The sequence below is a fragment of the Pseudorca crassidens genome, chromosome X (genome assembly GCF_039906515.1).
Source record: "Pseudorca crassidens isolate mPseCra1 chromosome X, mPseCra1.hap1, whole genome shotgun sequence".
NCBI classification, from domain to species: domain Eukaryota; kingdom Metazoa; phylum Chordata; class Mammalia; order Artiodactyla; family Delphinidae; genus Pseudorca; species Pseudorca crassidens.
Window position 1 is genome coordinate 29873387 of NC_090317.1, and position 13294 is coordinate 29886680.

The 13294-nt window shown below is 50.9% G+C and overlaps 1 protein-coding gene across 10 annotated transcripts in view; it reads left to right on the forward strand.

Annotated features, from left to right (window-relative positions):
* Nucleotides 1-13294, forward strand: part of SEPTIN6 (septin 6) — a 67028-nt gene that overhangs the window by 41447 nt on the left and 12287 nt on the right. For all 10 annotated transcript variants that reach the window (XM_067723161.1, XM_067723171.1, XM_067723164.1 and 7 more), the window contains 4 exons: nucleotides 1010-1171; nucleotides 7086-7182; nucleotides 9894-10062; nucleotides 12920-13052. In XM_067723161.1, the coding sequence (XP_067579262.1) occupies nucleotides 1010-1171; nucleotides 7086-7182; nucleotides 9894-10062; nucleotides 12920-13052 (561 nt within the window). The remainder of the gene's footprint in view (nucleotides 1-1009; nucleotides 1172-7085; nucleotides 7183-9893; nucleotides 10063-12919; nucleotides 13053-13294) is intronic.

Sequence of the window (13294 nt, forward strand, 5' to 3'; positions counted from 1 at the left end):
TAGCATTAGTCCTTTCTCCTGCTGTCCAAAATTGGGCATTTGTACCTACTTTCTTTTTTTTTTGCGGTACGCGGGCCCCTCACTGCCGTGGCCTCTCCTGTTGCGGAGCACAGGCTCCGGACGCGCAGGCTCAGCGGCCATGGCTCACGGGCCCAGCCGCTCTGCGGCATGTGGGATCCTCCCGGACCGGGGCATGAACCCGTGTCCCCTGCATCGGCAGGCGGACTCTCAACCACTGCGCCACCAGGGAAGCCCTGTACCTGCTTTCTTTATGCAGAAATTAATCATGAGACTCCGGCAGTATAACTCTTTTTGGCTAAGTCTCAGATCAAATTGGTAACACAGGGTCATCATCACGTAAGTGGGTAGGTTCATCAGTGTTTGCTGCCAGAAAGAGGGCCAGGTGTGCATCTTCACAGAGCCCTGCCCTTCTTCCCTTCGCATGTGGTTCCTTTCATACTGGCTGGGGCTAGCCTGCACCGATGGGCTGGGACAATTTACTGTTAGCAAGGAGTTGCCACCTCTCCCCTTGTCCACTGTCGATTCCCAGCTCTCATCTTTGTGCTTCAAATCACCCAAGCAGTGACCTTGATATTAAGATATCACATAGCTCATCAGTTTGGATCTGAGCTGGCAGGTTAAGACTGTGGACTTAGGAATAAGGCTAAACTTGGATGTGGATCCCAGTTCTGTTACTTACCTGCTCTGTGGCCTTGGACAAGCTACTTAGCCTCTCTGTGCCTCAGTTTCTCATTGTGGTACTAATACCTCCTGGGAGGGTTTTTTGTCAGGGTTAATTGTGTTAATTCTTGTAAAGCACTTAGTTCAGTGCCCAGCAAACAGTAAGCACTCATTGTCGTATATTATATTGCTGTTTGGCCATGGAGGTGGCCAGTCCTGGACTACTGTGTTGAGCTGCTCCCTCTGGTAGCTGGTAGAAGTCCTAGGTCGTGCCGCTATCAGCTGCAGATTACCAACAATGACGCCGCTTTGCTCCTCCCTTCTCTAGGTGAACGTCATCCCCATCATTGCCAAATCAGATGCCATTTCTAAGAGCGAGCTAACAAAGTTCAAAATCAAAATCACCAGCGAGCTTGTCAGCAATGGAGTCCAGATCTACCAGTTTCCTACAGACGATGAGGCGGTGGCAGAGATCAACGGAACCATGAACGTGAGTGGGAGTACAGGACTTCAACTTTCTGGCCATTTGCTCTTAATTATTATTATTTTACCAAATAGCAGTCAGGCGTCACCATCCATCTTAGTGTAGTCAACTTTCATTATCCGAGTCTCAGGGATTCAGACCTCTCCTTCCACCCTCCTCTCTGATGCCACACTGGTCTAGGCCAGGCAGCCCCCATGGGACTGCCGGCAAGGCAAACGGTCCTTGTCTCTGACCAATTGATGCGGCGAAAGAAGGCAAGGCTGAAAAAGCTGGCTGGCTTTGGAGACTCGAGGCTAATCTGTACTCAGATAATCAAGCCCTTTGCCCCTGGGACATGTAGCCTCCAATTTTTCTGGTGACTAGAGAAATGTTATTTTTAAATTTCAGGGTTACGCTCTGCTTTATGAAGTGTGAATGAATTGAAGAAAAAAACCACAACCAACCGCTTGCCATCTTTCCTCTCACTCCCGCACTCCCCCTTCTTTACAATGTGTCGACGCTGTTGCCGCGAAATCGTCAATGTTGTGATTTCAAGGAGACAGATAATAGCTTGCAGAAGGCCTCTGCTTTGGGAACAGATTTCTTTTTCTCTGTTGAGAGGCATCAGTTTTTCCTAATGACATAATGCCTGGGTATAGCCAAGCTCAGGAATGCCTTGTAATAAAAGCCATTTTTAGAAAACTTTCCTGCTGCCGCCACCCCCGAAGTTATCATTAGAGCGAGCGTCAGCTGCCACCTCCTATGAATCGGCCAACAAATTAGCATAGCGGGGCAGCAAGTCACTGTCTCGCCTGACTTCCTGCCCATCAATACACCCGAGATATGTCTGTGATGAGAGATCCCTCATCATCTTTGACAGAAATCTGGCCCAAGGGTAGAGCTGTGTGGATTGTGGGAGGTGGAGTTGTAGCCTCTCTGACCCGTCATGAGCATTAAAAAAACTAAAAAAAAAAGATTAGTGTTTATCCTCTCCAGCAGTCAGGGCGTTTTGATGGAAACTAGCTTCTGGCATGATGAGAAAACCTGAAAGGGTGCCTAGTCTGCAAGAAAATTGGAGCCTAGAGAGAAGCGTCATCAGGCACTGATGTCTGGAAGCGCCTAGTCACCTCAGAACAGCAGGCCCCATAGACACCTTCTGAACGTGGATTCCATAAGTCACTAGGCAGCTTTCAGCCTTGTGGCTTGCTTTGCTAAGGACAGATAGGGGCGAAGAGTCCTCAGCAATCTCAGGGCATCACACAAAACGACCTCTGGCTGCATTGTGGGTCAGGAGTGGCAATCACGTTGGGCTCTGCTCTCGACTTAGCTCTGGGCCCTTGCTTGGAGCTCGGGCAGCCTTGACCTCAAGGTCAGAAACTTCCCGTGCTACGAAGCAGCAGTCCTCAACCATGCTGTTTTGGCTGTGAAGGGGTTCTGGGTCCTTTCTTACATTAGTCCAGTGTTTCACTTTGAAAAACTAAATTTGAGTGGAAAAAAAAAAATTTGAGTGGGTTCCGGGTTAGCCCTATAACAGCATCACTCAGCACTCATCCCCTTGCGTTCCCCCAGGCTTTTTTGAGTGGGAAAGACGGGTGGCTCACAGCTAGCGTGCCTGAACTGGGCACGTGCACAGGAGGGGGCGTGCATGTGAACGCTGTGTGTTACATGTGTCGTGATGGGGGAAGGGTGGGGAGTTGCTGCTATAAAATATATACACAGGTTTGCTGAGCCTGCCTGCCACTGGAGCAACTGTGTCAAACTGGGCCTTCGGACAAGCCGTGCATATGAAGCTGCATCATCAGAGAGCCGGGCTTGGCTGGTAGGAGGAATGGGTGCTGGCCTTTCAATTCTGAATTTGACTCCAGCCTCACAGCCTCGGCCACCCCAGCCAATTGTCATGGGAACTGGATTGGAAGAGGGGAAGAAGCTACTTGCCCAAGTGCAGAAGAGCCCCCAGTCATCCTGCAGCTCCCCACTAGGGACTTTCATGGCAGGAAATGAGAGTCATGAGGTCTAGCCTTCCCCTGGGCTTCTGGGTGGCTCTGAAAACCCTTATTTCAGCTTGAGGGGCAAGAGAAGGGAGGGAGAGGTCTTGTTGCGTGCTCCTTTCCACCTATGCTCTGAGAGCTCTCAAGGTTGTAGATTTTAATGCTTAAAATTGCTGTGTGGTTCAGATCGAATGTTGTTCTTTGAATGCTTCAAATCATGGCCAGGGACCAGGGACTAGGCCCAGTTACTCGACTCGGCTCAGTCAGTTGGCTGCCTATGAGGTCTTGAGTTTGGCCCCCGCAAAGGCATTTGGGCCCAGTGAGAGCGCATGGGTGACCGGGAGGGTCACAGGGAGACCCATAGGCACAAGCCTGTCTCCTCCTGGGGCAGCAGTGCCATTTCCATTGTTGGCACATACTTCTGTGGGCATCACCACCAAGGGTTGACTTGAGAGAATCAGACAATTCTCGGTCACTGGTAGGAGCCTAGAATGGAGGCCAGCATAACCGGCAGAACGACTGGGAAATACTGTCCCCCTGGGAGGAAACCACACCCATTCGGGATATTACCAGATGAGAGATAAACGGTGGTCCTGACACTCTGTTTCACGAGGCTTAGGGGGATGGTCATCTAACCTCCCTAGTAGAATGGGTGTCGTGGAACCAGAATACAATAATCATGCCAGTTGGATCATCAAATACTTTAAAATGTACCGAGAGGAATTTAAGGTACATATGAGGCTGCAAAGGTAGTGAGTCTGGGAACAGACTCCCGGGAGGAGGCTGAGACTGGGGCATCCGAGGTCTCTTGGGCGAGAGAGGGTAACACGGAGTCCCCTTAGGAACTTGTCCAGGTTTCAGCAGCTGCGCCGTCTTGCATCTCCCCTCTCCTCCCTGGGCCCACACATACAGAGTGTCAGCCCTGGAGGTGGGGTTGGTTGGAGGGTTTGCCTTTTCCCTGCTCTGCTCGACTCTATTCTGGTTTTCAGAGCCATCAGTGTCTCAAGAGCAGCATGGTTAAAGCTGAGCTGACTTCCAGCCCTGGGTGGTTGGGAGAGGCTGGCGGCTACAGCGCGGTGTCCTCACTGCTCCCTGGGAAGATCTGGGCGCGGGACTTAGGGACCTGGGCAACTCGGTTAACTTGTCTCTGCACCAGTTTTCCAAATCACGAATGGGGTTTATACTAACCGCCCTATAAGCCTGTTGTAGAATCGAATGAAATCTGCCTGGGAGCACTTGGAAATGATATCCTTGCATGTACTTATCAGGACAGACTTTGACGCCAGTTGCAAAGGAGTGTGTGTGAGGCCTCGGGAGGGCTCTGGAGCTGCCGTGGCAGGGGCTGTGTGTTTTAGAGCAGGGAGGGATAAAATGACAGCAGTTTAAGGAGGAGGGAAAGTAAGTGACCCTGGCATTCTAACTAACAATGTCTTTTGGAGAGAAAAATAACAGTCCCAAGGGAATACTGACTTTTTTTTTTTTTAATTCTTTTATTCTCGTCTTGGATTTTGTTTTCTTTTTTTTGCTCTTAAGCCCAGAGAAGTACTTCCCACTTCACATGCCCTCCTCCTCCATCACTTTCAGCCGAGAGCCCAGGATGCGTGAGAATGGTGCAACATCTCCTCCCTCGGTCTCGCCCTCTGCCATGGCTGCCCCTTCGTGTGACTGAAGCTTTGGGCTGTCTGCAGGAGGGGCAGCCTTTTCCTTGAGAGTGTTTGGGGGTGGATTTGAGGCTCCCCATGTGTCTTGGGTCTCTGAGGGGGAATGAGTTGTGTCCAGATGACCCCCCCTGCAAAGCCAGCTGGCAGAGGTCACAGACGCTCTGGCACTTAGGCAGAGTTTTCAGGATTTCATTGCCCCCCATCCCATGCTCTATATGTCGCACGCCCAATGATCCTCGTGATCGGTCCCCTACTAGGACTGATGAGACATTTCCCACCTCCACCCATCACCCACCTTCCATATCCATAACCTCATCTTTCCCTCTGTCCTCTGTCCGCACTTCGGGGACAGTCATTGAAGTGGGAACACCTGAGATGATCATTGGAGAGCAGCTGAGAGGGGGTGAAGGGGGAGCTGCTTCAGCTGGATAGCCAAGCACCTCGGGGGGTTAGCAGGTGTCCTGGGGCTGAGCTCCTGACTAACGCCTGTGTTCCTCCACTCTGAAGAACATTCTTGGGGTGCAGAGTTAGAGGAGAATGGAAAGGAAGGATGGCTGTGAGATCAGATTTCAACTGCCTCTTACAATCTGGCCTTGCATGGCCAGTTCACCCCCAGGGTTTAGAGTGTTCCCCTCATCTGCTGCTCGAACCCCCCAAAAGGGAGTGGTAGACCAGCAGGGGTGGGCTTTGAAGTCAGAGAGACCTGGATTCTGCCCCTAGCTCTGCCTCTTACTGCGGTGTGGCTGCTGGCAAGTCATTTAGCCCTTCCGGACTTCAGTTTCCTCTTCTATAAAATGGGGATAATAAGAATACCTACATCCTAGTGTTGTAAAGATTCAGTGAGATAATACAACGTAGAGCACTTGGTATGTGGGAAACAGAGCTGCTGCTAATATCAGGTCCATAGCTCCCAATCCCGTTAGTACGATTGCTACTACCTACTCTGTGAAGCCTGCTTTGACTTCCCACGGAATTAGCTTCTCCTTCCTCTGAGTTCCTCCAGCCCTCAAGCCTCTGTTCATAGTCTGGACCTTGACTGTATTATCACTGTTGGTGCGTCTTTCCCCTACCACACTGTGCACTCGCCAGGGGAAGGCTCTGAGCTTTTTCGGCGTTGTATTCTTCTTAATGCCTGGCACATAGTAGGAGCTCAGTAAATATTTGTAGACTGGATGAGTGAGCAAGTGGGTCAGAATATCTGAGATTGAAGCCTGTTTCTCCAAGCAGGCTAAGAAAGCTTGTTCCAGTGGACTTTTTCCTTCTCTGTGTAAAGCCCTTTTGGCCAAAACTCCACCCAGGATCACCTGGTTTGTAAACAGTATTTATTCAGTGCTTCCATTTGGCCGGTGGTGACTCAGACTTATAACCTGGCCGGCTCCCTGTGGAATGGGGTGCAGTGCCGGTGTCCCAGGTCCCACGCTACCAGATGGGGGTGGCTGCCTCTCCTCCAGCCCTCGCTCCTTGTTACCCCCCTCCCCTGCAAGCATTTGTACTTTTCTTTCCTCTGCTATTCCTGTGGTCGTGCCACTGCCATTCAAGGAGTATTTATTAAGCACCTACTGTGTGCAGGGCACCAGACCATACACTTGAGCCCTTGGGCATATTCTGTCTTATGTGATTTGGGGTATGTAATTCAGTCTTCCCCAACCAGAGTGTAAGCTCCCCGAGGGCGAGAGAGTGTGTCTTCTACTCCTTTTGCTTCCCTTACAGCCCCTGACACAGAACCCCGCACAGGGATGGGCACGTGGGTAAATGCTTGGGGACTTGACTTCTAGGCTCAGGAGCTCAATGCGAGCTCTTGCTCTGGGGAAGGAGCGTCCATGTCAGTCAGCAGTGTGGTCTCTGTATGTGCCTATTCTCGGCACTGTCACACGCCGGGAAGGGGGGGCAGTGATCCCAGCCCCTTGGTTCTCCTTTAGTCTCTCTCCACACATAGCCCCCCTCATCCCACTCACCTGCGCTCCAAAGGCTCTTCCCCTCGGCAACTGTGAAGACTGACCAGCTGGCTGATCTGTGTATCTGCTTATTATCCTGCTTACTTACTGTCTCTGTTCCCGACGCACTCGGCCGTGTCCTCGTTACCTTCGATTGTGAATTTCTGAACAGCAGGAGCTTGGACTAGGCCTGTTCTCCCTACACAGCTCGGGAGCTTAAGAAAGGTCTCTTGATAATGGCGACAGCGAGGGACACTGCAGCTGGAGCGCCGAGGCCCCGGCGATGACCAGCAGCTGAACTGGGGGTCGCTCAGTGCCTTTCCCGGAGTTCAGAGCTTTTGTCTGCCTCCCGTTCCAGGCCCACCTGCCGTTTGCTGTCATTGGCAGCACAGAAGAACTGAAGATAGGGAACAAGATGGTGAAGGCGCGGCAGTATCCCTGGGGCACGGTGCAGGGTGAGTGAATCTCCAGGAGGGGGGCTGCGCTCAGGGATCCCCTTCTGTCTGTCTCTTTGCTTGTCCTCAGCCCCTGTGTGACCAGTCCCTAGCTTGTCCCCAGTCTCTACTCATTCAGCTTGGGCCTCAAACATCCGTAGGTGTTGCCAGCAGGCAAACTCTGGCTCCATACCTGGATTCTCTGCGGTGAGCAGGCTCTCTTTGTCTGTAATGGAGAAAGCATTCTTAAAACAAAAATAAATGTACTTGGAGTAAGGTAGCAAGGAGTGTGTGAGAAAGCATGTGTACTCGCCTGAGTGTACCAGGAGACCGACAACAGTGTCCACAGCAGCATTGTTCATAATAGCAAATAATTAGAAACGAGCCAGATAGCCATTAAAAATAGATTGGGAGAATTGTGGAATGTTCAAATAATGCAATATTATTCAGCAACGAAAATGGATGGACTTTAGTTACATCTACAGCAATGCATCTCAGAAACATAATGTTGAGCTGAGTAAATCATAGAAGAAGACAGGCCGTATGATTCCATTTATACGGATTCCAAAAGTAGATAAAACCAGACTTTAGGAATTCATGCATATGTGGTAAAACTATAAAGAAAAACAAAGGAAGGATAAATCCCTAACTCAGGCTAGTGGTTAAGTCTTGTTGCAGGGAAGGAGAGGCATGAGATCAGGGACTCAAAGGGACTTCTAGGGCCCTGGTAACGTTTCACCTGGGCCATGGATACATCGGTGTTCTTTTTTTTTTTTTTTTTAAACCTTTAAATTGTATATTTCAAGCACTTTTTTGTATGTATGATTATTTTGCAAATTAAAAACAGACATATTGCCTACGGGCTCAGGAAATTTCCTTTTGTGGTCTGCCTGACACACATTATGTGGTACTAGTCAGTTCAGTGGATAAGGCCCAGGACATCGCCATGGGTGTACGAGGTGTCTGGTCCTCCGAGTCTCCAGCCATACGCTGGGTGGCAGATGTCAGGGGCACCGTGTGAGAGGGTGGCTGGTTTACTGTAAACTCATTCCGGCCACTGAGCAAACAACCAGAAGCTGATGGGAAGTTGTCCACATCACATCAAAGGCTGGCAGGCTCTGGGGCACGCCAGACACCCTCCGGCGATAGCTGGCTTTTCTGCAGGTAAGGACAACGCTGGTCATCAGAACCATGCTAGGTTTTGGTCTTCTCTACCATTTGGGTCTGGGGATGCTCCTCCCAGAACATTTGCAAATGCTTTCTGGACCAACAGTCCCACCCTGGGAGTGAATTTTGGAGTCTGAGAGACAGGAACCTGAGGTGAAATGAGGAGAAGCTAGCAGACGTGGTCCCAGTGACATACTCCGATTCAGACCACCCCACACCCAACCAACAAAGGGGGTTTTCCAAGTGTTTCTTGTAAGTCGGAGTTCGTGGTTCTGTTTGAGTGAGAGAAGCCATGCATTGTCTGGGCCTTGCAGGGCCTTAGAGTCACTCCTTGTGACTGGCCATCAGGGACCACTCTCCAGGGATGGAGGAGGAGATTGTCCTGAGGAGTTGCCTGACTTAACGCTGATATGTTCTATGACAGCGAGGGGCTTTCTCCCAGAGGCAGTGTGTCTTAGGCAAAGGGGTTATGTGAGCTGATTTGGGCTTTGGAAAGATTGCTCTGATGACCGCAATGCAATCTGCTGCAACCCTGCCCCACCCTGTCATCCTCGTGTCCCTCCCTGTCCCCACGACCTTCTCCCAGACCCGTGAAACAGAATCTGGGGTGACTGTGCCTGTTCATCATCTCAGATGCTACTCTTTTGAGGAGGGGGCTTGTTCACTCAGGCTGGAAAGTGGGGCCCACTCTGTCCTGGTCATCATTGCTGCCATCAGGCCATTATCCACCCTCTGAAAACACCTCCTTTGAAGCTTCTACCATACAGATGGGCCACACCTGTGGTCCACATCCCTCCTTGTCACTGTCATCTACTGATGTCCTAGTTCTTCTCCCTTATCCTTTGGACTTTGGCACCTGGTCATAGCCTTTGTCTCTCCTTTAGAGGACCTGGATTGCAATCCTAACCCTGCGACTTCTAGTTGTGTAACCTTGCCTGACCTCATTGAGATCTTGCAAGGATGAGTCCCTTATCTGCCTGATTAATTCCTAGCCTTCCTTCAAGAGTCATCTTAGGGGTCGGTCATCTCTTTGTTGAAGCCTTTACTCTCCCTGGAGTTCTCAGGCCCCCGGGCTTTTCTGGGCTTTTGTTGCACCTTGGCTACATACCTCCATGTTGGTAATTTTTGCATTGTATTATGTTCTTCCACTAAACTGGAAGCTCCTACGGGCAAGACTCCATGTTTTTGAATTTCCAGTGCCTCACGTGATCCTGGGAACAGAAATTTTGCAAGTATTTATCAGATGGATGGTTGAATGTGCATTTGCCATCGTCCTAAAAGTGGTGCAGAGCAAACATTTCTGTGAATGTCTGGTGGGTGAATTTGGGTTGAGGTGCTAATGAATGTCTTCTTAGATATTTTTATGGTATTGCAGTTTTCCATTAGTGTCATTCTTGTAACTTTTCATTTGCCTTTTTAGTAGAAAAGCCAATTAGGAGGCAAAATTGCGAGCTCTATATACACAGATTGAAAGGCGATGTCACTGTTAGACATTTCCCGTCTCATTTTGTCCATTTCTGCTTCTTGTGACCTTCCTTTCCAATACCCCAACTGCTGCTATGCAGTTGAAAATGAAGCCCACTGCGACTTTGTGAAGCTGCGGGAGATGCTGATCCGGGTCAACATGGAGGACCTCCGGGAGCAGACCCACAGCCGGCACTATGAGCTGTACCGCCGCTGCAAGCTGGAGGAGATGGGCTTTAAGGACACCGACCCTGACAGCAAACCCTTCAGGTACCTCTCCCACCAGCCCGGCCCAGCTCAGCTCAGCGCACACGATGCGGGGCGGGGCGGGGGTGCGGTGGGGAAGCCTCGCCCTGGAGAATTCACAGGGGAGGTGAGACACGGGTGCCCAGACCTGGAGCCACAGGGCTAAGTCGCTCGCCACTTCCACTTGCCCGTCCCTTCTCTGCCTCGGCACACCTGCCAGGGGGAGCTGTGGCAGGACGGGCTCGGTAAGCATTGCTGTCCTGCTTATAAGGGTGGGGGCAGGGAGGAGGCCAGGGGATGGGCGAGGCCAGTTGTCTCGCCGCCACAAGCATTCACACGGCAGCTGCGAGCCCTGAACCCGGGCCTTGTTCCGCCACGTGGCAGTTTGTGTCTGGCCACTGCCCTACTTTCTACATCAGGCTCCTTCTGCTCTGTCGGGTTTCCAGTCTGTTCTTTAGCCCCTCCCTGTTATCAAAACCAGATGGGACCAGGCAGCAGTCATTGCACAAGTGTTGATGAACTTCCGGCTCTTCAGTCGCTGTCCTTAGTGTTTGTGTTCAAGGGCAAGTTTTGTTTTGACCACAGGATGTTAATAATCATTGACATTTCAAATCAGAACCAAGATGCTTTCAGAGAAGAGGAATGTTTTTGAAAACATTGCTTCAAATGCTTTCAAATAACTATGCTGATGGGAGCTGTATGTTTAAGTGTTTGATCTAGATGCATGGTGTGTGACGTAAGCCCCACATTGTAAATTACCATGTGGTGTCCTTTATTGGAGCTCAGGTCCCCTTTCAGGAGCTGTCAGGCCTCGATAAGCAAGTTAGGGGGATGCTTGTGGGATAAGATGGCCTTCAAATGGCCTCTGAGATCCCACAGTACTTGTTCACAGCAGAAAGCCCACCTGGGGGCAAAGCATAGCCATTCCTTTGGGGATGCCTGGTTCTGGAGGGGCGAGTGAATGCCCCTTTCATGGACAGGGGCTGCCGGAGCCCCTGGAGTTGGAGGAAAACATGCTGGTCTCTCTGGTGGGCGTTGCCTTTGCTTTCTCCCTCCTTCCCTTCCGACAGCTTTAACTGCACCTGCGGGGGAAGAGGTGTCGTCTAGTCCCCTCCCCTCCTAGGTCGCCTCCAGCCTGACTACCTCTGTTTCCCGCGTCTTTGCCCTCTGCACGTTTTCTCTGCTGGCTCCTTTCCATGTTGCAGGCAGACATTCTCATCCTAAAGAAACTCTCCCTCACCCTGCTCCTCGTCACCAGCCTCCGCCCTGTCAAGGAGTTTGGCTGTGATGGGAAGGGGAAAGAATTGTTCCGTGTTTACTGGCTTCCGCCTCCACTGCACCACTGAATGCAGACGCCTCTCTCCAAGGTCAGCAGTCACATACTCACGGCCAATTCCACTGTGGCCTCTGAGTCCCATCTCTTTTTAATCTCAACATAGCATTTGATACTCGTCCCCTCTGCCTCCTCCCCGAAATTCTCTCCGCCGTTCGCTTTTCTAGCACTGGTCTGGCCGGTTTCAGTCCTCTCGCGCGCGCTGCTACTCCTTCAAAGCCTCATCGACAGGTTCATTTTGTTCAGCTTCTGCCTTTCCCCGTTCTTTCTGATGGCCTCTGCTCCTTTCACTCTCTATGTTCTTTGCAGCTGGTTCTTTCTACTCTCACAGCCCTAATTACCACCTAGAAATAGATTACTCCCAAGCTAACATCTTACTTTTGAGCTCCAAACCCAGTGATCCCACTGCTTACTGGATATTTTCACTCGGCTGTCCCATAGAGGATGTACCTGAAACTCAAGCTGTCTCAAATTTAATTCATCTCCTTAAACGTACTCCTTCTCCAGTGTTCCCTGTCATAGTACATAGCACCACCATCCACCTGGTTGCCCAAGTCGAAAAACCAGAATCATCTTTGACTCCTCCCAAGTCCTGGGAGTTCTGCTTCCCTCGCTTGTCTCCCATTCCCACATTCCTTCCCAGCCCTTGACGTTAATTAAGATCCTGTCATTTCTTACTTGGATTGTTGGAAAGTCCGTCCTTCACACAATGCCCAGAGTGGTCTTTCCCATTTTCAAAACGTATCAAGTCAGCCCTGCTTAAAACATCTAAGTCTTAACATGGCATCCAATGCCTGCTCTCTCCTGCCACACTCAGGAGCCTCGTCGCCCACTACTCCAGCCAGGTGTGCCATTCCTTCTCCACATGTGCCCTTCCACAGGCTGCCCTCTTCGGAGCACACATCCTCTTCATGTTCACCAGGCTAACTCCTATTTCTTTAAAGCTAAGTCCAGGCCGGGGGCAGGGAGACTTAACCCAGGCATCTCCCACTAGACTGTGAGTTCCTTGGCAGGCACAGTGGCTGTTGGCTCTAGATATTGAGTGACTAGCATAGTATCACTTATTTCTGTGTCCAGCACATGGTGGAGTCTCATCAAGTGTTTGTTGAAATCGTTCATCAATGTGATCAGTTTCAGAGCCAGGACCTGGCAGCATAGTGCAGGTGGAAGGACCTAGATTATGAGACGAAACCCAGCTTCCGGTCTCAGCTCTCCCTCTAACTAGCTGTGTGATCTTGAGCGAGTCACCTCACTTCTCTGGGCCTCTCTCTTTATCTGTAAATCAGGGAATAGAAGCAGATGTTCTAAGTCACTCCCAGTTCCAGATATCTCTCGGGTTCACCGGGGTGGCCCCATAACCCCGCAGCACCCTGTGACCCTGCTGTCACGTGCCAGTCCAGGTGCCCACAGCTCTGTGCTTCTGCTTTTGCACGTCCCACAGAATTGAGGAAGAGAGGGTGGGAGAACCCAGGGAGGATCACTGGGGCCAGTTTTCAGTGAGCAGGAGCCATTCCAAAGGCAGGGGAATTAACCTGACCATGTTCACAGCTTACAGGAGACGTATGAGGCCAAAAGGAATGAGTTCCTAGGGGAGCTCCAGAAAAAAGAAGAGGAGATGAGACAGATGTTCGTCCAGAGAGTCAAAGAGAAAGAAGCTGAACTTAAAGAGGCAGAAAAAGAGGTAAATGTGAGCCTGCGTGCCAGGTGGGAAGGAAAAGGAGGCTGAACTTGGGCAAGACAGGGGTTCCTGCCCCAAGAGAGCAGCTGGGGGAGTCTTGCAGCCTCCGGGCAGGAATGGGGCGCAGCATCTGTCGCCGTGCCTTGGCTGGCACAGAGGAGGCTGTGAGATCTGTGTCTTCTCCATCCCTCATTCCCCAAGGCCGGGATGTTTTCTCGTTCTCTGTTACTTAGTTCACTAGAGCC